General features: G+C 42.3%; 1 protein-coding gene across 2 annotated transcripts in view; it reads left to right on the top strand.

Annotated features, from left to right (window-relative positions):
- SHANK2 (SH3 and multiple ankyrin repeat domains 2) overlaps nucleotides 1-22,143 on the top strand; it is a 3,078,421-nt gene that overhangs the window by 1,198,050 nt on the left and 1,858,228 nt on the right. For both annotated transcript variants that reach the window (XM_078684305.1, XM_078684307.1), the window contains one exon: nucleotides 16,747-16,855. In XM_078684305.1, the coding sequence (XP_078540431.1) occupies nucleotides 16,747-16,855 (109 nt within the window). The remainder of the gene's footprint in view (nucleotides 1-16,746; nucleotides 16,856-22,143) is intronic.

Genomic DNA, 22,143 nt, shown 5'->3' on the forward strand with positions numbered 1-22,143 from the left:
GCAATACTGTCGGAAATGGCCCTTCTTGCCACACTTGTTACATGTGTACTTGAGCGCAGGGCAATCTTTGCCGACCTAGCTTACCACACCTATAACAATTCCCTTTAAAGGAACACCCCACTTTGCCTTCCTTCTGCTCTTTATGACCCAACTTCTGCCTTCTGACTTCTAGTACCCTGTCCCCTTCTTCTACTACTTCACTGACCTTGACCTTCCCCTCACTGTCTTGTTTTATCTCACTCACACATTGCATCATGTGTTCTACCTGCTTTGCAACTATGAGTACTTCTCTTAGTGGAGGGTCATCTTTTAACCACAACTCCTCCCGTACGCGTTCTGTTCTGCACGCTAACACAAACTGGTCCCTGATTCTCTCTTCACTCGAACCCCCAAATTTGCATTTGCTGCAAGTTTTCGCAAATCAGACACAAAGTCTTCTATAGATTCTCCTTCCTTCTGTCCTCTTTTCCCAAAATGGTACCTTTCCATGATGGTGCTGGTCTTTGGGAGGTAGTGTAGGTCTAGTTTTTGATGCTTATTTCAAACTCATTTAGACCTCTAGCCTCATGTGTACCTAGCTCTGGGAGGTGCTCTAGAACTTCTTCACCCTCCACCCCCAAATAATATGCTAGTAACGCTACCTTTCTCTCTAAGCCCAGATTTGACCCGCATACAACAGAATAGTTCATAAACATCTTTTTCCATTTCTTCCACTGTATTGCAGGGTCCCCTGGACTCACCAGAAACATAGGGGGTGGCGTTACGTTTTGCATAGTTCCCACAGAGATATTAATATGGAGTTATATTGCTTACACAGGGTGTGGGTTACACTAAGAAGATAACAACTTCTGTTCCTAATGGACCGAACACAATTCCATTTTAAAACATGTAAACTAGGAAAATGTACACTGGAGCCCACAAGGTGGCACTGTCGGTGTGAAAGCTCTCATTCGGTCATACTCCCACTCTTGTTTAACGGTATTAGTTAGTGACAGGAAGTGCCCTAGCAGAGATGATGAGAACGTTTTTCTCTTCAAACAGACAAAGAGCCCTTCCCCAATTACTTTCTCTGAGTGCTCAACTGTAGCCAGAAGCTTGTTACACAGTACACGCGTTGGTTTGTTCCAAAACTGACTATACAGGTATGTTTTTCTGAATAATCTTATTCGTGTGTTAACTGTTTCTGCTTTCCAATACTTCCGCACAAAGCTCTGTCCCATTACGCTTAACAGTGTTCCTCTCTGCCTCCCACTCCGCACTCCTGAGATGCCGTTCGATTCTCTGCTCGCAAACACACGGTGGGGCTATTATTCGTTCTCGCTTCCCCCGCAGCACTCTTCCTCTGAGACGCCGTTCGATGCTCTGCTCGCAAACACACGGTGGGGCTATAATTCGTTCTCGCTTACCCCGCAGCACTCTTCCTATTCCACAACTCGTATCCGCTCGATAATCTTAGCAATTGCCGGTGTCGAGCACAACACCTCACGCCTCAGCCCACAATTATTTTCCCTCTTGTTTCGCTTCACACAGTATCAGCTCCGGTATTGCTCTGTACCAGTGACCACCGGCATTCCTTTAGCGATCCCACCGCTTTTTGAGTGTGGGCAGTCGCGCAGCACTTCCAACGCTCTCTCTCCAGACTTCACACGCGCGTGTAAATTACTCTCCAATTTTATAGTCTTTTACGGACATTACCTTCAGCTTCTCGTAATGCCTCTTTATTCCTCTTTCACAATTCGTTGTTCTCCTGATCTTAAAATATTCCCGTTCTCCAACTCCGCAATGTTCAGTGTTGAGGTCGTCTGTGCCTTCCCCTTTGTCCCCGTCGCCAGTGTAGTGCGCACCAAAGGAGGCGAGGGAGGCGTTGATAATAATCTCAAAGTATTTTTTCAGGTATGAAGATCAGTCAGTCATATAGCACACGACCTCAGCCACAGCTGGAGTCACGGTGACACACGGCTCCAATTACAGTTGCGGCGCTCGCCTTGGAACGCTCGCATTGGTGACATTCTACATGATGTCACCAGGGAGTGGTCCACGGCGTCATGGGACAGGAGGGTGGCGGGTGAACACAGTGGAAGATGCCACAATTAGCTTATCAGGGGTCCCCTTTTAATATATTAGCTGCAAGGCAACCTTACCATAAGCCATTTTCAATAGTGAACTTACTAGTCAAAGTCAAGTTCCCATTCAAATTAGTCAGCACCCAATTATGGAAATGTAGCTACTGAGTTATAAACAGTGGTCCTGCAGGAATATTCAAGGTCTGGAGTTTTCTGCAGAGGATGCTACAGTCTACCAGGTTGCAAGTGGAATGAAAGTAAACAAAACAGAGCTTTCCACAAAAACTCCATTACTGTTTTCTCTAATGACCACATGACCAACCAATGATCAATTGTCGAGTGATTGGGATGAAACCCTCCCTGCTCCAATATGTATTACATTTTATTTAGTAGCCCAGCATATTAAGAATCTTAGAAGGGCTTATCCATAGATATCCATAGACATTAGATATAACATTTAGCAGGGTGATCAATCTATAATTAGAAGGTAACAAGTAATCACCATTTTTAGGGTCAGTTTCAAGATCACGCACACAATGAGTCAGAAATCACTCCTTAACTGTTGAACGTTTGAAACAGGTCTTTAAAAAGATACCTACTAACTAGAGTAAGCTACAAAAAGACTACGGGGAGGCCGTTGTGGTCACAGGCTTGAGATAATTCTAGATATACAACTATTTTACATAAGTTGGCAAACCCTCCAACAATTCTAAAAGCTCACAACTGCAAGGATAATGCCATTAACCAGGAAAGGAGTTATTTCAGAATTAGATTATATAGCTCCAAGATGTAATTCTTCCAGGTTTCTTCTTGTATAATAATCTCAGACATTGCAGGGCCGACAGTAGATTCTCTATTAACTAGTGACCAAAACTTCCTTGAGTTCCCCACTTCAAGAGAGGACTACGTCTCCTTCCAGTTGTCAATTTTCCTGTGCTTATTTTTAGACTCTTCCAAATGCTGGAGAAGAGAGGCACTATCAGCAATTTTTTGGGCTCCACCGAATGGTGGTAAAGCTCTTTCTAGCTTCCGGACAGTGGGATCAAACCATCTTCGCCAGGTGTTGTATTTTTGTTAACTATTTTATCTGGCCTATTGTGTTCTCTTTAAAACACTCCGGGATGCAATCAATAAGTTAATCATATCACAAAAAAGGGTCTCCCTAGTGGTTCCCATACCATTAGTACAAATTCACATAAACAAAAAAAATCAAGGCTAGACCCAATGAGATGGGGACTCATTCTATGCTAATAAATTGAATAAGGCTTGTTTTCTAATTAATAAAATTGTACAATCCCAATGTATACAATGACTATTCTACCTTATCCACTGAACTGCCAATTGAAACAGCCGATTCTGGATAGATAGATAGATATATTTATTTCAACAATTAATTAAAATCATTGCAATTCATACAAAAATAGAAGATTACAATTATTGCAATTCATACTAAACTAGAAGACAAGAAGAAGCTTTCAGTGCTCAGTTTAAAAGAGAAAAAAATGCACGTTCATATCTGACTCAGTGAAGTATCATGGGGGTATCTGCCGGTAGCATTAGATTAATCTTAGTCATGAATATCACAAAGTGGGCGGCCATTTGTGATGAGTCCCCCTTCATGCATTCCTCTAGTGCTTCATGGAGGAACGCACATTGAGAATTCTCCAGATGGGACGCAGCCAGAAAGTGCGAAGGGGGAGTAAAGTTCTGCAGATACAAAGAACATGGATTACGTTTTCTTCCTTATTGTAGCAATAACGACACTGAGAGGAGATGCCTGCTTTGTACTTCCTTCCATAGTTGTACCCCACCAGAGGGATTAGCCCAAAACGTAGTCTCATTAACTGATGTTTCACTAAAGGGCTCATGGAAGATGACATGTAGTGTGGAAGGGTTTTTAGGTCATAGAGTTTTCACGCCCAGCAACCATAGGATAGCTTTTTCACGGATATTGCATCGTGTTCCATTGATAATATTTTAGCCTGTTTCGTCAGGGCTTTGGTGAGAATCCCTATGGGTAGCGAGCTTTACCACAGATCATGGCTTCTAAAGCGCCCAAACAGAATATTAAAAATGTATTCCAAGAAGTGGTGGGATTATTTAACAATGACCAAATGCAACTCTTTAGTGTGGAGGCTTGAACTCTATTTGTTTTTGCACAATAGGAAATGAATCTTGCTTTCATGATCCAGTTTTGAGAAAACAAGCGGAACTCCATGCGGATTTGGGCATGTGAGGTCGAATTGGGTAGGTGAAACACTCTACGAAAACAAACTGATTGCATTCTGTCCAACCAAGTAAACATTTTATCTTTAAAAGTAGTAGCGCCGAAGGCTATTGTTGTTAATAATTTGGCATCTACCACTTTGATTAGTGGAGTGAGGTCAAGAGAGTGAAGAGCATTCTTAGTTCATAGGAAGGCCCCCTCCAGGTTACGGGCCACACTTTGCATTGCTGCGATTTGCGGACCAGAACTACCTCTGTGGTCTATCCAGACTCCAAGATATTTATAAGTTGTGACTACCTTGATGGATCTCCCAGAGATGTACCAGGGACGCTGTCTCGCACGGCTTCTTGAGACTATCATCACCTTGGTTTTGGAGACATTGATCTTCAGTGCATTGATTTCACAATATGCCGACAAGGAAGAGAAAAGGCGTTGAAGGCCCACCTGTGTTTGATCAAGTAGGATTGTATCGTCTGCATATATCATTGACTGGATTTTAACAGATGAGATTCTTGGAGGGAAAGCATGAGAACGGGCCAGCCACTCCGGTAGATCTGCAGGATACAAGTTAAAAAGCAGAGGAGCCACAATGCATCCCTGCTTTAGGCCTTTGTTGGTCGTGATTTTATTGCTTGTAGACCAGCCAGCGGAGATATTTATTCTGACCCCAGTATCAGAATACAGAGCGATGTGGGCGTTCAATAAGGTCGGGGAAATACCATATTTGAACAATTTCTGCCAGAGCTTGGTACGATCAACGCTTCTGGAATTTCATTAAACATGAGCTTGTCATGGAGTAGTTCATCAAATTTTATCAGGGGAAATTTGAGATTCAGGTCTCTAAATAATACAAATTGAGGTTGGGTTCAATTTTGAGTAGTAGTAATATCAACCATGGTCAACAGGCCTCTGGTTGGTCAGCTGTTGCCTTTAGAGACTACATTCTTCGAAAAGCCAGTATATTTATAGACAAGAGCATTAGTTGGAAACCAGGTCTTTTGGAGTAATAAAAGATCATATCTATTTGGACTGTCCTCTAACATATCCAACTTATCAATTGTATTTTAATGCATGGTCATTCCAGGCTAAGAGACCATGGCTTATGGAGCGCTACTTTATCTAGACCCAGCTAGTCCACCAGCAGGAGTCAAAATCTCAATTTGCTTTTATTTGAGGGTTTTTAGTTAGGACTAAGAGTAACATTATTGTCATACATGTTATGTGATATACCAGCAACATTTTTGTTTTTCTATAACATTTAATTCTTGAGTCTTGGGCCCATTTTGATTCATCCACCAGGGTAGATCATCCCGGGTAGGGGCCATACCCTGTGTGTTTCCCTCAGGAAAATGGTCATCTTGTTGGCAGTGAGGTTGATAGGCCTGGAATCGGGGCACTTACAAAGTAAATACCCTTGTATTGCAAAGTTCAGTTTCTATATCACTAACCAAAGACATGCTTTAATGAATAAAAACACATATTTGTGACTTCCACATGAACAATTTTAACAAACACCACCAAAACTATGCATGTGTACTGATACTTTTTAGGGAAGAACCCGCTTGAAAAGCTGGTACTAAGGTGCCCCTATCAAGAGGGCACAGCTTTTCCTTCCATTTTGTCCTGAATTTACAGGTTTTACTAAAAAGAGAATCTTGCTGGATGGGTAACTGGACGACCCCATCACAAAGCAGTACATTGACTAATTTAGCTTACCAGACCTAGTGGTTTCTTTCAGACAGGGAGTGATGACCCACCCCCTCCATGGTTTTCAGAGATCTAGGGTGATTAGCAGATACAGTGCATGACAATAACAATTCTTAGAAGTTGATGCTACCGGTGAGGATTTCATCTACTTTTGGGTAGATTTAGTTTAGCTTTGTGATAAGATCTACAGGGTGTCCCTCTTTTGACACTATTTTCGTAAGTATGTACTGGGGCCTGTGTTTGCTGTACAGAATGACCAATGTATGTGTTTTTACATATATCTTTCCCTTTTCAAAACCAACATGGGATGGTAAGTTGTGTGTGTATTTGGCTCGCAGTGCGCAGATACTGTAGGATTAGGATCAAATAATAGTTGGCAAAAAGCTTAACTGCAGTCATGCAATGTATTTACCAGCAATTGGCAATCTTAATTCTATACCACAATGAATGTTAGATATATTTATACATAACGGCCAAGCTGCACAGGTTATAGAAAATAGAAATCACAATTTAATAATGACATTGGATACAAAAAATTAATGAATAGAAGAAATATAAAAAAAACAATCCTGTTCTATTTGTAATCTATAAAACAATTGCATGTCTATTACATATATTATTCATCAAAACATACTCAAACTCAAAATGAAGGAATGAAATTGCTGGGAGTGAAAAGAAACGAATACTCAAACTCAAACTGAAGGAATGAAAAAGCTGGGAGAGAAACGATGAGAAGAATATTTTCCATACAAACGCATAACAATTCATATATTTTCTTATCAAATCTCAGCATGAGTGCCTTGAATCATGATAGATTTCGATGAAATTGAGTCTCGACGTGCGTTTCGATGATCCATGTGCCTTCATCAGTAAAGCTACCGATATATTCAATTGATACCTTAGAAAAAAAGTAAAAAACGGGGTATATATAAGATGTCATCAATTGTTCAGAATGACTATGCTGAATGCTACATTGTAGGTGGTGGATGGAAATAATTAACAAGGTTTTTTTTTCATACAGGCGTATTGAATAAAAAGATAGCATTCAAAGATCCACTTCAAACTGTGTAGTATAGGCAGGATGCGCAAGATAAATTAGCCACTAAGGTAGATTCTCAATATTGATGATCCGAATTACCGAAAACAATGTAGCCGTGTAACGCAGTCAAACAGTGGTGAACTGATGCCATTAGGAATAAGCTACCTCTGTGTGTGTGTGTTATATAGAATGAATGACGGCCATAGATAAGGAAATAGGTTGCCTTATTGCTTCAAATGAGTCAATTTGCTTAGATAGTTGTGTATTGCATAAAAACAAGTGGAACAGCCACGTGAACTAAATGCCTATTTTTGAAGCATGTTAACTCGAAAAGGCCAAATGCTAAAGGAGCAAAAACCAGAAAATTGATGAAATCCTTTTCATCAAATAGCAGCCAAATATCGACCAAGGCTGGTACTGAATGCAGTCTGGTGGGACCTGTTCAACCTTAAATTTGGAAAACTCCTGCAAACACGCCAGCCCACCTCCTGATGGAGCATAACTGATTCTGATAAGGAAAGCCAAGTAATTACAGGTGGCAGACAAGACCCGACACACCCACTGAAAGGACGTTCAGGACATCTGCTGGGTGCAGTAGGGTAGTAAGAAATAGAAAGCATTAGAAAGCAAATGGCAGGCAACCTGCAGCACCACTCACCTTTGGTTCTCCTCAGTGTCTTTGGAAAGACTGAGGAGATTGGGTCTTTTTCTCAGACCAAAAGGTCCACCAAAGCTGCTGAAATCTCAGGTCACAACTCTGACCCTGGCCTTGACCCCTTCCTCCATGGCTACCCCTGGGTTCTGACCGCACAGTACCCCTACAGTTCAGAGCAAGCAGCTGTACCCCATTAAGATTTCCTCCTCGTGGGATCGTGCCTGTGTTACAGCTTAGGAAATAGACTCAAGTATGCATGAGAGTTCCGGACGATTCCCTGGCCACTCATGGTACCAATTCTTTGGTCCTCTCAATTGCTAACTCTGAGCTATCTCTATGTTTTTTTCTGGGGACATCCTGCGACCTTCGTTTGTGGCCTTGGTTCTCTTCTCATGGCTGCAAATTATGAAGGCTCTCCTCAGGGATTCACAGCTGCAGCAGCAACTTCCTTCAGAATCCAGCAGGTGGCCTGGGCGGTTGCCTCACTGATGCTGTGCCAAAGTATCTCCTCGCTCAGCAATAGGATGCAGCATTTCTAATTACACAAAAATTATGACATTAATGTGACTACCTAGGCACTTAGAGGGCACCATTATGTTATGAATGCCCAAAATATGCCAAGAAATAGTATTATTATCCTATGGTCAGCCTTCTATCACGGTTGGCCCCATCATTCTATGAATTACCACATTATGCCATATCAGTTTAATGGTCCACATACATGAGCTACGACCAATATATCAACATTATCACCAGTATGACATACCTATCATTCTATTAGAGATGAGCAACATTATTTCCTGGCTTCTGACAATATGCCAAGACTTACTACCACTGTGCATGGGCCAATATTATTCAGCCAACATTATACCAGGAATGGGCGCCCACGTGCTATGGATGATCACAATATAAAAATAATTTGTTCTACCTGCCACAAAATTATAGCTGAGGTGGGCACAAAAATCATCACAAAAATCAACAAACAGAAACTATGCACGTCTGTTGTGGTTCTGGCCCATCTAAAGATGCTGCTTGATCTAAGTGCAGCCTTTGAAACGGTGGAACACAAAACACTTATTCTTAGATTAGAGACAACAGATATACAAGACAGCGCTCTAAGATGGATACTGTCATTTCTGAAGGCCAGAACGTTTCAGACCACAGAATGTGAATACTACCACAGAATGTGAATACTACTCAGACACCTTAGAGGCTACATGCGGAGTGTCACAGGGTTCCGTCCTCAGTCCTACTCTGTTCAGTCTATATATGCAACGTCTGGTCGAGATTGTCCAGGAATTTGGGTTGTCAATCATATCTAATGCTGACAACACTCAAATGGTAGTCTCTGTGACAGAGGGCCCCAACTGGAAACAGAACCTAGTGGCTCCCTGCTTGGAAAAGGTAGTGAGTTAGATGACAAGCTGTAGACGAAAACTAAATGGTGACAAAACGGAACTTATGTCCCTAGGTAATAATCTACCACCACGTGTCACTATTGATTGGCCAAAAGGATTGGGCTGTCCATCAGTCCATACAAATTCCATAAATAATTTAGGAATGTAGATAGACCATGACCTCACCATGGAAACACAAACCAGGAAACTGGCTGCCATCAGTTTTGGAATACTGAGGACGCTCTGTAAAATTCTAGGCCTCATATAAGAGGAGACCCGGAGAATAGTGAAACAGTCCCTGTTGGTCTTGCGCCTGGGGTCAACTAAATATGTGTTGAACAGGCTGCAGGTGGTATAAAACACAGCAACCATGATACTCCAAAACATACCCAGGTATGAATCAGCGAAAGAGGGCTTGAGACTACTCCACTGGCTGCTGGTACAGGTCATGGCCAAATTTAAAACACTATGCAAAGCACACAGGGCCTTGAATGGCAAAGGGCCGTATCCTGTCTGGACATTTTTCACACCGTAAACACCAGAAAGAGCTCTAAGATCCTATTCAGATCGCAAAATCACCAGGATAAGGCGGTCCAGATGGGAAGGAAGATCATTCTCGCACTTGGTACCAAAACTCTGGAACTCCATGCCTGAAGAACTAAGGCTTCTCAATAGCGAACCTAGCTTTAGGAAAAAACTGAAGACAGTTATTTCTGGAATGATTCAATGTTTACCGCTATCCCCTGCTCCGCAACGCTGGGAAGCCCTTGGGCAGCTACGCGCTATACAAAACTCATAAACATAAACTGTTTGCTGCTGTCCGTCATGGCTTTGCACACGCCATCTGGGTGGTGGGGACAAGAGCAGGGGCTTTGCACCCAAACAACCTCTACTTCAGAATGCACTACATTTTTAGCTAAGTGTACTAACTGCTCCTGACTTTTGCTCAATGATGCCTGAGACAAGGAGTTGAAAGAGCCATGAAAGGACAGCAGCTTGCGAGCACTAAGGGCAGTGCAGAGACATTACCTGCTCTCCAAGCATGGATATGCTTAATTGAAGTGCCCATTTCTTTATGCATCTAATTCTACTTTCTCCATTCTCTCATATTATACAGTTGCTTCACCCGTTGTAGCGCTGAGCGCATTCCAGGCCTGCCTCTTGGCGCCGATATCTGGGCTGTTACTAAAAACTTGTTTTTGTGCTTCTCTGGAGTATCCATGCAAAAAAGAAACTTTCCAAGAACCATGGTGCGTGAAAAAGCACCTGATGTTTTGTGTGTTTTGGCTCAATGAGCTGTGACTGCAGGAGCATTGTTTGAAAGGCTTCCGTTTTCAGGGACACTTTGCCTCTGAATTAATATTTCATTCAACACACTTGAGGTTTGCCTGAATAAATCTTAAGAATCAGAGGTCGATTTAAATCCCCTTTCTCCTATTTATGGCTTATTTATTTATTTATTTATTATGTTGACTGCAAGGTTGACCACTCCGCTCTTGCGTTGACGATGCTTTCATATAAATTCAGGAGAACTGAGGAATTAACACTGGAAAGAGATGTTCAATTGCACACCACCAGGTTATCCGAATGTTCTTTGTGATCCTACCTTTGTCCTAATGGGACCCCCCCGGCATCACTGCCCTACTGCTCTTACCCGGACAGGCCACTGCTGTTTGCGACCCCCTGTGATTGGCAGCAAATGGTGGGATGGAGGCCTGCTAGGAACCGCACACTACAATTGGTGCATTTACATTTTCAAATGGGGAAACTTATTTTAGTCTCAATAGTGTGTGCACACAGAATGTGTGCACATCCCAGTGTGTGGGCACTCCCTCTGGTTTATCAAATATGAATAGACTCCTCTTGATTTTCAAACTTATTTTAATTGTATTTCGTATTGCCTTTCATGAATGTAGATTCATTTCATCATATTCATTTGGCTTTTCCATGATTTAAATCAAATCAATGTCGCTCCAATGCATTTCGGGCCAGGTGCCCTTTCTCAAGGAGCTCTGAAAACAAGAACGATCATAATTTGCATTATAGAACATCATAATATGACGAATCATATGTTCAATTCAGTTATAATCATAAACAACATGCTTCAAGTGGTGGTGAATACATAAATACACATGTGGTATATGGGATTAATACCGAAAAAACGGGAGGAGGGAGGTTGCGAGGTGAAGGTATTTTGAAAGGGAACAGGAAAGGGAGTGATGCATCCAACCGACCACCGAGAAAAACAACTTCCGATGTGAATAGGAATCAAGACCACGCAAGAACTCAATCGGATGAGAATGCGACCACTTCGGGTCCTTTTTTAGAGAAAGGCCCACGAGAAACCGACGACCCAGGCGGAGTAAGAGAAAAAGAAACAGAAGTACCGAATACAAGAAGTTCCAAGAAGGACAAAAAGAAAACAAATCGCTAGTTATCAACATTTCTGATATCAAATTATCTGAATATGAGACTAACCTTCTACAAAAAGGAACATCATTCATCCCAACAACCTCTACAAACCAACTTGAATTGGAGACTAGTACATTCAAGTTAACAAGGAAATTAAGGTTACGCCATTTTTTTGAAAATGTGCTTCCACCGATCGCCGACAAAAAACCAGATCAATTGTGCGGCCTACGCCCACCGAGCTCGTATATACCACCTGTCAGTCATAAGAGTATTGACACCTTCGAGACATTAGTGAAACAGGACTTGGAAAAGATCAACTTCAAGAAAAAAATAAAAACAATGAACTTAACACAAAAAGATAATGATACATTAAGAAAGATCGCCGACAATAAGACAATCAAATGCATAAAAGCTGATAAAGGCGGCGCTCTCGTCGTAATCAATTCCAGCATGTATGAAGCCAAAATGAATGAACACATCTGGGAATCAGAAACTTATACACCACTAGAATCTAACCCAACCAGCCAATTTAAATCTACACTAACATCAATTGTCATCAAAGCACACGAATTAGAAACAATCGATGAACGCACCAAAAAGTTTCTATTGGTTGAATTTCCAAGAAGCCCAACAATAACCTTACTACCCAAGATACATAAATGTCTAATGGATCCTCCGATGAGGCCGATCGTATCAACTAAGGGGTCACTCCATGAACCTGTAGGAAAATTCCTTGACCGTTATCTCCAACCTTTTGTCAAACAACTCAAAAGTTACGTTAAGGATACGACTGAATTTTTGCTAAAGCTTTCTGAAATTGAAATCAATGAAAATGACAACCTTATATTCTGCACAGCTGATGTGAACAGTTTATACACATCCATTCCACATGGTGGAGGAATTGATGCCATCGAAAAAACCTTGTTGAACAGTGATATTGCTGAACCTATGCAAGTCCTACTCATGGAACTTATGATTTTTACACTATACCACAGCTACTTCACCCACAATGGCAAATGGTTTCAACAGTTATCTGGCATGTCCATGGGCAATTGCGCTGCGCCAGCATACGCTAATATATATATGGCTGATTTTGAACAAACCCATATCTACGACAACTCTGAATGGACCAACAACTTGCTGATGTACGTCCGGTACATCGATGATCTGTTTTTCATTTGGAAAGGTACAAAAAACGAGTTAGAAAATGAGTTGAACATTCTCAACACCAAAGACCACCGAATCCAAATGACATGGAATTTGAATGAATACAACATCAACTTTTTGGATGTGTCCATTACTAGGTCCAACACAGGCCTAGAAACGGACCTTTATAGGAAACCAACAGATTGTAATAACACGTTACATTTTTCAAGCTTCCACCAGAATTCACTCAAACGCCATCTACCCTTCAGTCAAATGTTGCGAGTTAAATGCATAGTTTCTAACTCAGAAGTCTGCACTAAACGAATAAATGAAATGAACCTGAGATTTATTGAGAGAGGTTATCCACCCGAAATAACAAATGAGGCCATGAGAAAAGTCTCTCTAATCCAACGTGAAAAGGCACTAAAAAAGTCAACAAAATGTGAAGAAAACAGGATGGTGGTAGTATCCAGATACTCCACATTCAGAGGAAGGTACAAAAAAATCATACTTGGACACTGGAGAATTTTCGCATCCGAACCGGATTTTAAAGATCTGTTTAAGAATCCTCCAATCTTTGCATACACTAGAGCCAATAACATAAAAGAGATTTTATCGAGAGAAACACCTCAACAAATCATCTACAAAGGCACTAGACCGTGCTTCAACTGCAACAGTTGCAACAACATCATTACAGGCAACAAAATCAATCATCCAATGAAGGGTACAGAAATCAAAGTAAAAGCCAATGCAACATGTGATTCATCTAACCTAATCTACCTACTCAAATGCCCCTGTGGAAAAATGTACGTAGGAAAAACAGAGAGAAAAATCAAAGTTCGGTTGAATGAACACAAATCAAACATCAGAACCAAACAGGCAAAATCCAGCGTGGCTATGCACTTTATGGAACACAACCACAACGTGGCACAGCTAAAATTCATGGTGCTAGAAACCATTGAAAAAAGAGAAGGAAGAGACAATAATAAGTTCCTTTTACAAAAAGAAACAGCCTGGATTTATCGTCTGCAATCTTGCAAACCATTCGGTCTCAATGACCGTATTGAACTAAGCTGCTTTTTATAAATACCAATGTGGTACTCAAGGACACATATCTCCTGTGTGAATTCACTACAATGTTGTTTATGTTTTCTGTTTAAACTTGATCTATACCATGGTACTATTCCGTTTCATGTAACATTTTTCACTCTTCTTTTCATCACGGTGATTTCACCCTTTCCTCATCACAGTTAGGTCACCAATGCCCCCTCTCCAAGATGGCCGACCCTGTTTTTCGATTTTCCGATCATCAGTCCTTCGTTTATTGCCATTCTAATGCGGTGTATACGAGCCCTTCTACTATGTCTATATATCGTCCACACGCTACAAACACATACACCAGTGTCGCTAGTCGTGCCTAGCAACACACACGGAGACCTTTACAGTCCCTACCTCGAACCACTTTTCGGTAAGCCCGCTTAAGATTCCTTTGAATATTTTCGTTTAAATGCGACCCGCATTTCCCGAATATCTCATGTTTTGACATACCACTTTTGTTTTTTCAGCTTCAATGAACGCTGCGAAAACACGTGAGCGTTTTTTATCGCTTGTTATCGTTTCTTGCTATTTAGCATGCCCACAAACCGCTTCTCCTCACTCGGGGTGTTCCCTTTCAAAAGACCTTCACCTCGCAACCTCCCTCCTCCCGTTTTTTCGGTATTAATCCCATATACCACATGTGTATTTATGTATTCACCACCACTTGAAGCATGTTGTTTATGATTATAACTGAATTGAACATATGATTCGTCATATTATGATGTTCTATAATGCAAATGATGATCGTTCTTGTTTTCAGAGCTCCTTGAGAAAGGGCACCTGGCCCGAAATGCATTGGAGCGACATTGATTTGATTTAAATCATGGAAAAGCCAAATGAATATGATGAAATGAATCTACATTCATGAAAGGCAATACGAAATACAATTAAAATAAGTTTGAAAATCAAGAGGAGTCTATTCATATTTGATGAACCAGAGGGAGTGCCCACACACTGGGATGTGCACACATTCTGTGTGCACACACTATTGAGATTCATATATTTGGCGCAAACGGACGGTTACGCCACCAGTAGGAGCACCTCTAAAATAAAGAATCTATTGTAAATATTTAAAAAAAAACTGTTCCTTTTCAACAACGCTGTGCATTGCCCACACTATTTTTTTCTAGAAACTTATTTTAGCACAAACTGTGTCCCTTAAAGTGAGGATACTGCTTTTAACATACATTATAATGTTACAATATGAGACTAGTTCTTTGCATTGTGGAATATCCAGACTTTGTACAATAACTCCAGGCAACAAGTGAGGTTCCATCAATTGACCCAAACCACAAGCCCCCCAGGAACTGAAGCCGCATAACGTGAGAAACCCTGAGGTAGTGCTAGTAAGTTATAGTTGGAGACAGCCCCATCTTCATACCAAGCCACCCCAAACCCACGTTGAAAACCAATTTAAACTTATTAAGCCATTTTTTTGGCCTTCACTTCTGATTTTCTTTTGTTCTCGAATACACACTGTGAACCTTTTACTTATTTGGACAGGCAAGTGGAAATTGCCGCCATGCATTTCTTGATTGTGACCACCCAGCCATGCCTCTCTCCCTGGACATGACTCCCTCCAGGCCTGTAAACGGACCACTGTTCAGTGGTAGCTGCACACATGAAGAAGGCGGAAGCCCCCCCACCAGAGAGATGAAGTGTCATTGCCTCATCAGGTACCCAAGGAGATGTTGTTCTTAATCTGTAGTGTAAATTAAGGCCAGACCGCATTATTATACGTGGTGCAGTTGTGTAACAGCCATCAACGGCAAGACAGTTACAGTACTCACAATAGTAGGTTACAGTACTCACACTAGTATGTTACAGTACTCACACCAGTAGAGTCAGATCCAAAAACAGGAGAGATTCCTTCTCAGGGGCAAAATTTGATTATTCCAAAGGAATTCGGTGAAAGGTTGAATCCTATCTGAGGCTTTTGTTAGGGCTATTTTATGAAACACTCCACTAATGAGTGCGGCTCGACAGAGGTCCATGGAGACGTTGACGAAGGCCCCTGGCATCAGTGTTTGAGTGTAAGAATCTACAGCCGTAATTGAAAGGAGTCATAGAAGGGGAGAATGGGTAGCATAAAAAGATGGGTAAATTCGTATGTAGACGTAACAATAACTAACTTGCTATATTACTGTCTAACAACATGGCCAGAATTGCAGTAGGAAGCTTTATTCCGGTCCAGGGAAGGCATGGCTTGGCAGTTCGGGCTGGACGGTTCCCATGAGGCACAGGGCCAGACTGATTTGCATATGGCCATGTCTGTACTGGGGTGGCAGAGTGGGCTAAAGAACGGTAATGGATTAAACCCAGATCTGTTGACTGGGTGTGAGTGTTTGATTGGTTCAGATGCTCCGTCCATCACCATCCCCTTTTGTTCCGCAGAATTGCAGTTGGGCATTGGGCACAACCTGCTGGTATGCTGTGTGGTCATTTGACCAGTCATGGAGTTAGTACTATGTACATGCAGCCTTACAAGGTCCCATTCAGCCTGGGCGATTCAGATAGTAAGAGCAGATGTGAGCGCGCTTTGAGCAGCGGGTAGAAGCTGGTCTGCCCTTCAGTAGGGGCTACATATAAAATCGTTAAACTGCTGCAATTAGGGCAAATGTATCATGCAAGCTCTGAGGAAACGGCTTGCATGGCCACCTCCATGATCTAGCTACGATCAAGATAGACAGTCCCAGTTTAATGGTTCCACAAATGTGGCCCCAGGGTGTGCCTGATTCAATGGTTACCTGGGAAAAGGACAATTTTCTATATTCTTTCAAACACTTTAGACTGATTGTCAGAGGCTACTATGAAGAATGTTTACATGTTTTGGATATCCACTAGCTAACTTGGTAACTGGTTCATACATTTTTTAGAGAATTCCTTCATGATAAGATCAGCACTGTTCTAAAGTTTAATATTGAGTGTGCTTTAAAAGTTTGCATTTTCTTGCTAGTGGCCGTCCATGGCAGTTCTCATTCAAGGTGTGGCTTCTTTTGCAGGGCAACCTGAGAAAATTATTTGATTACATTCAACATCGGGCAGTGGATAAAGTCACCAAGATGCTCGATCGTGGCTTGGACCCAAACTATCATGACCCAGAAACTGGAGGTATGGCTTTGTGCAAACATTTATTTACTCGGTTCTCTGAGAAATTGCAAAGGGTCACTTTGGGGTCATTACAGAGTGCTACATTGAATCATAAATATACAGTGGTGCAACAGGAACACTCAAAATGTGACTGATTCTATCACAGCCAAACAGAGCTTACAGTGAAAATCTCAGATGTCCAATGGGGCTGACTATCTGCGGTTGTGTACATGCATTTTTGTTCATATTTGACCAGATTATGGGTTTAATCAAAGTGATACCCCTTGGTTCGATGAAGGATGGCAGCATTGCTTGATACAGGCAAGCGCAAGTAATATGCTGATCAAATGTTTAACCCCTTCAGCGCGGCGCGAATTTTCGCGCTGTACTGAAGGTTCTAATGAGCCTATGGGCTCATGACGGAACGGTTCCATCATGAGCACAGCTCAACCGACGCTCATGACGGAACCGTTCCATCATGAGCATGGAAGGGGTTAATCTGTGGAGGCTGATAGGTAACGGTCGCGGAGGAAGGTAGAAAAAATAAATAAATACATATAAAGACTTACCTGCTGGTCGCTGGTCACCAGCCGCCACCTCTCCTATGTTCTCCTGCCTCTCTGCAGCACCCAAGCTCCCCTAGCAAATCACAACACTGCTGTCACCAGCATGACATCAGTGTAGTGATTGGTCTGAGTGACGTGGTTCCGCGCTCAGGCGGGAGTGGGAGGCTGTGCATGTTCTCCAGCCAAGCTGTGCAGTACAGCCGGTGGAGAACATGCTAAACTGTCATCTGCAGGTATTGTGCAGCAATCACTCCTTGTCCCACTGACGTCACGTCACGCAAGCCAATCCCCGTCCAGCCCTAACCTGGCTGCCAGCTCCAGGATTATAATGTTCTGTTATTATCATTTTATTTTTCCTTTACACTGCTGTTAGAGTAGTGGGGCGACGCTACGCCGCCTTAGCAGAAGAGCCGCCGCTGTGTTTAATATTATCAGATCACTCAGTGTTGTCTGGCAGACCGTACTCCCGTGCTGATTTCACATCCCACTGTCATCGAGACCTCTAGCACAGTTAATTAAGCTGACGTGAGCCCAGGCATAGTAGTTATACAATGCACTGTGCTGTTAGAGTGAACCTCAGTTGCTGAATACGGTGTCACTGCTGATTGTATATACTCTGGTATCATTTTATGAGCAGTGTAGTAAATTAACGCAGATGAATCAGAGGCTACGTTTATAAATGCTTTGACATGATCCCACGCAATAGTAATTCTATAATGCGTTAAGCAGTAAAATTGAAACCCTGTTCCTGAACACAGTGTCACTTCTGACTGTATATAACCGGGTGCCATTAAATGAGCATTGTAGTAATGCATGAAGATTGAGAAGAGATCTATAGATGAATTAAACGGTACAGATTGTATTACTTTGCAAACGGGCGGGAAAGCTGTTTATCAAGACTCAGTCGCGAAGTGCAGCTCGATGTACGAAGTGAATATTGCTCGAAGATGCGAGCGGTATATGCTGTGTCTCCTCTGCCCTGACTGAATTAACTCTACATATATACTCTTGTTTGAGAATGGCACTTAAGGGGTAACAAGAAATACTGAGCTGAATGGGCGATACCATGTGCTTTTGGTCCCCATGGTGCTACAGGTATACATGAATAGAATGCTTGTGCACGACGTTGCGTATGACGCTATACGTTTCTGCGTATGACGTTGTACGTGTCTGCGTTCGTCCGTAAAACTTTAACCCTTGAACACTATTTGAGGAACTGTACTACCTGAAAATCTGTTAAAAACACGAATGCCGTGCATCGTTGCTCTGAATGTGATTCTTTCTGTCATCCGTCAGGTTGCTGTTCTCTATACATACATGTGTATTTTCGAAGGAAATGTTTATATTCAGTTTCAAATATATGCATCCCTTACTACTGTATTTTCTTTTTGCTGTGAAGCGTTATAAAAAGTGTAGTTCATATCATGCAATGCAATACAATAATACAAAATCGACTTCATATGGATAAAAATCTGAATTGGCCATTCTGAATTTTAAAGTTGTACATCTTATGTTCAGTTAGTCAAATAAAAGCTAAAAATGAAGGGTTTGGGTTCTACAGCTCCTGTTTTTGTCGGATAGCATTCCCTGTTCCAAATGTCTGAGTGGGATTTTTGACATTTCCTGAGGCTTGCTGTAAACGTGCCAGAGGTTTCTCACATCAAACTATAAACTACTTTCCCAATTGGTGCCTGTTAGCCGCTCCCAAAACTATCCCAGACGTGTACCAGGCTAATCGCAATACCTAGAAACAACACACAACAATTGCACATATGATAATTAAATGTCCCCTACCTTTCTGGAGGCTCCTGAGTCTGCAGAGTGGACACTGATAGTGCAGACGATTCTTATCCCCTGGTGACGCTCATCCCCTGGGGATGCTCATGTCAAATGATGCTTACCCCCTGGTGAGGCTTATGCCCAAATGATGCTTCAGCCCAAATGACGCTCATCCTTTGTGATGCTTATCCCCTGGGGGTGCTCATGCCCTGGGGATGCTCATGCCCAAATGATGCTTACCCCCTGGTGAGGCTTATGCCCAAATGATGCTTCAGCCCAAATGACGCTCATCCTTTGTGATGCTTATCCCCTGGGGATGCACATGCCCAAATTATGCTCATGCCCAAATTAGGCTGAGGCCCTGGTAACGCTCAGGTCCTGGTAATGTATTATCTCCTAATTACAGCAGACTGGAAGGAAGAGGATGTTTATGTTGGCAGTTGTATGAGAGGCCCGAATAGAAATCCTCATTGAGAATACAGAAGGATAGGAAGAAGATGGAAAAGCGGACCTGCAGGTGGCCCTTGCCACCTGGTAAAGTATCACCCTCTCTTCTCGAGTAACTAGAACCCAAACATTGACAGCTAATGTTAAAGTAAGTGTTGTATCCTTGTTAACATTTTAGGAGGGTAAAGGACTAGTTCAGATATGTTGGCATGCTATGGTTCCTCAGAGCCCGGAACCAAAATATCTGCTTTCTGCAGGAATGTGGGATTTCATACCCCCAATCGTACAGCCAATTTGAAGGTCAGTGAGGTCAGTGGTTGTGCAGTAACAACTGTAAGTCCTCAAGAGTCACCATTCTGATCAGGGGGAAGCCTTTTGTATCTGAGAGGGCTACAGAGTAAACAGCAGAGTTCTGGTTGTGGACAGCTCGTGGTCAGGAGAGTCATTGGCGCTCATCAGTGTGTATGCCCCTCAGAGATTAAATACAGACTTGAGATGCTCCAGGTCCTCAAAGTGCAGCTTGTGAACTCCTTGACCATTCCGATGGAAGGCGATTGAGGCAGATTGCCACACTAGAGCAGACTCTGCAGGGATGGATGCAATGCCCATTCTTCTGGCAGAGGTAGTAGTTGAGGCCTCCCTACAGGGCATCATTGAGAGTATGAGGGTGATTTCAAGTAACTACTCACGGAGTCTCCTCTATTGCTCCATGCATCCACGGATTGACTTTTAGTTAACCTTCTTGGATTAAAGTTTGTTTGTGGCTCCCGGGTGTCCACCCATGACACTTGCCGCCTTCCTTTCCTGTTATTTTTAAAGAGCGCCTTACTGAGTTGATAGCCAAAGTCAAATCTGGTTCCCCGAATAATATTTGTCTCTGGCGTGTACAAGAAACAATTTTTTCTGTCTTCCTGACATTGCTATTTCTCTTCTCAATCTATCCCTTAGCAAGGGCAAGTTCCCTGATTCCTTTAAGGAGGCTGCTGTGCTCCCTGTCCTAAAAAAACCTGGGGATGACCCTGTGATATTGAAAAACTATAGACCGAGCTCACTACTTCCTTATCTAGCAAAACTATTAGAGACCCATGTTGCTCAACATTTGTGCTCCTTTTTGGAGGTGTCTTTCTTGACCCCCATCAGGCTGGCTTTCGCTCTACCCACTCCACAGAGACAGTTATTTTCTCTGTAATGGACCACATGAGGAAAGAGGTGGATAACTGTACCACACAGGCACTAGCCCTATTAGACCATTCAGCGTCCTTTGACACAGTCGATCATGCCATTTCAGGTTCCTGCCCTCAACTGGATGTCCTTTTTCTTATTAAAGACCAGTTTCAATCAGTCCATCTCTTCCCTTTATACTCAGTCAAGTGCCAATTAAATTGTGAAATACCCCTAGGACCCTCCCAATCCCCTTATGTGCTTAATCTTTATATCCGCCCACTGTTTCATTCCCTTCATGAGCGGAAGTTCAAAATATACAACTATGCCGACGATATGCAGCTAATTTCACCATTGGCAAAACCATGTAAATGAATGAATTCCTTCGAAATTCTATGCAATATATTCGGGACCGAATGAATAGTCACCAGTTGAAGTTAAACTCCGACAAAATGGAAAGTGTTGTCACAAAGAGCAAGCTTCAACAATGGAATCCCTCTTTCTGGCCCTCTGAGATGGGATCTCCCCATTCGCCCAAGAACGCTGTGAAAAGTCTTGGGATCCTTGTGACGAGGATCTTTCCTTGAAACATCAGATAAGAGCAGTGACTTCCTAATGCTTTCTCCAACTCCGGAGAATATGGACAATTAGAAGATACTTCATGGTGGAATCTGGCATCCAAACAATCATTGCCTTAGTGATGTCCAGGATGGATAACGCTAACACGCTTTATCTGGGACTCTCTATTGGCCTAAACAGCAGTTCCAATTAGCTCAAAATCGATTAGGTTAGGGGTTAGGATTTCAGCAATTGCTCCCCACATCTGGAACTCTCATCCCCCTAACAGCCAATTATATGGGATTTAGGAAACTCATAAAACACCTGGCTGTTTAAACAAGTCTATGGATAACTTTGTTGCTATTCGCTGCCGCCACTACCTTAGTGCAAGAGACCTATTGGTATATGTGCGCTCTATAAGTTCTCCATAACATAACATCCACAGAGCAATCCTTTTTGAGGGCGATTTCACAGGGAAGTTCTTCCTAGCCCATGTTCCTGGAAGATGAACTGTATGCTGCTGAGAAATAAAGAGTGAGGGCAGACCTAAGAGTTGTGTATGTAGAGTGGAGTAGAATGAAGAAGCTATTCACCGTACTGAAATATAGTGGGAATGGGTGAAGGACAATTTCAGAACCACGATCGAGAACCTTGAGACGGATGAGAAATGTAAATTGTTGTTTTTTGAGAAACTTCACTCGGCCCACACCACATTAGTGGAGTTTCAGGACTCAGAGGGAAGGAGCAAATCATGAGAGCCGATGTCAACTTTTATGATGAACTCTACTCAACAAAGTC

The sequence above is a fragment of the Lissotriton helveticus genome, chromosome 3_2 (genome assembly GCF_964261635.1).
Source record: "Lissotriton helveticus chromosome 3_2, aLisHel1.1, whole genome shotgun sequence".
Lineage (NCBI taxonomy): Eukaryota > Metazoa > Chordata > Amphibia > Caudata > Salamandridae > Lissotriton > Lissotriton helveticus.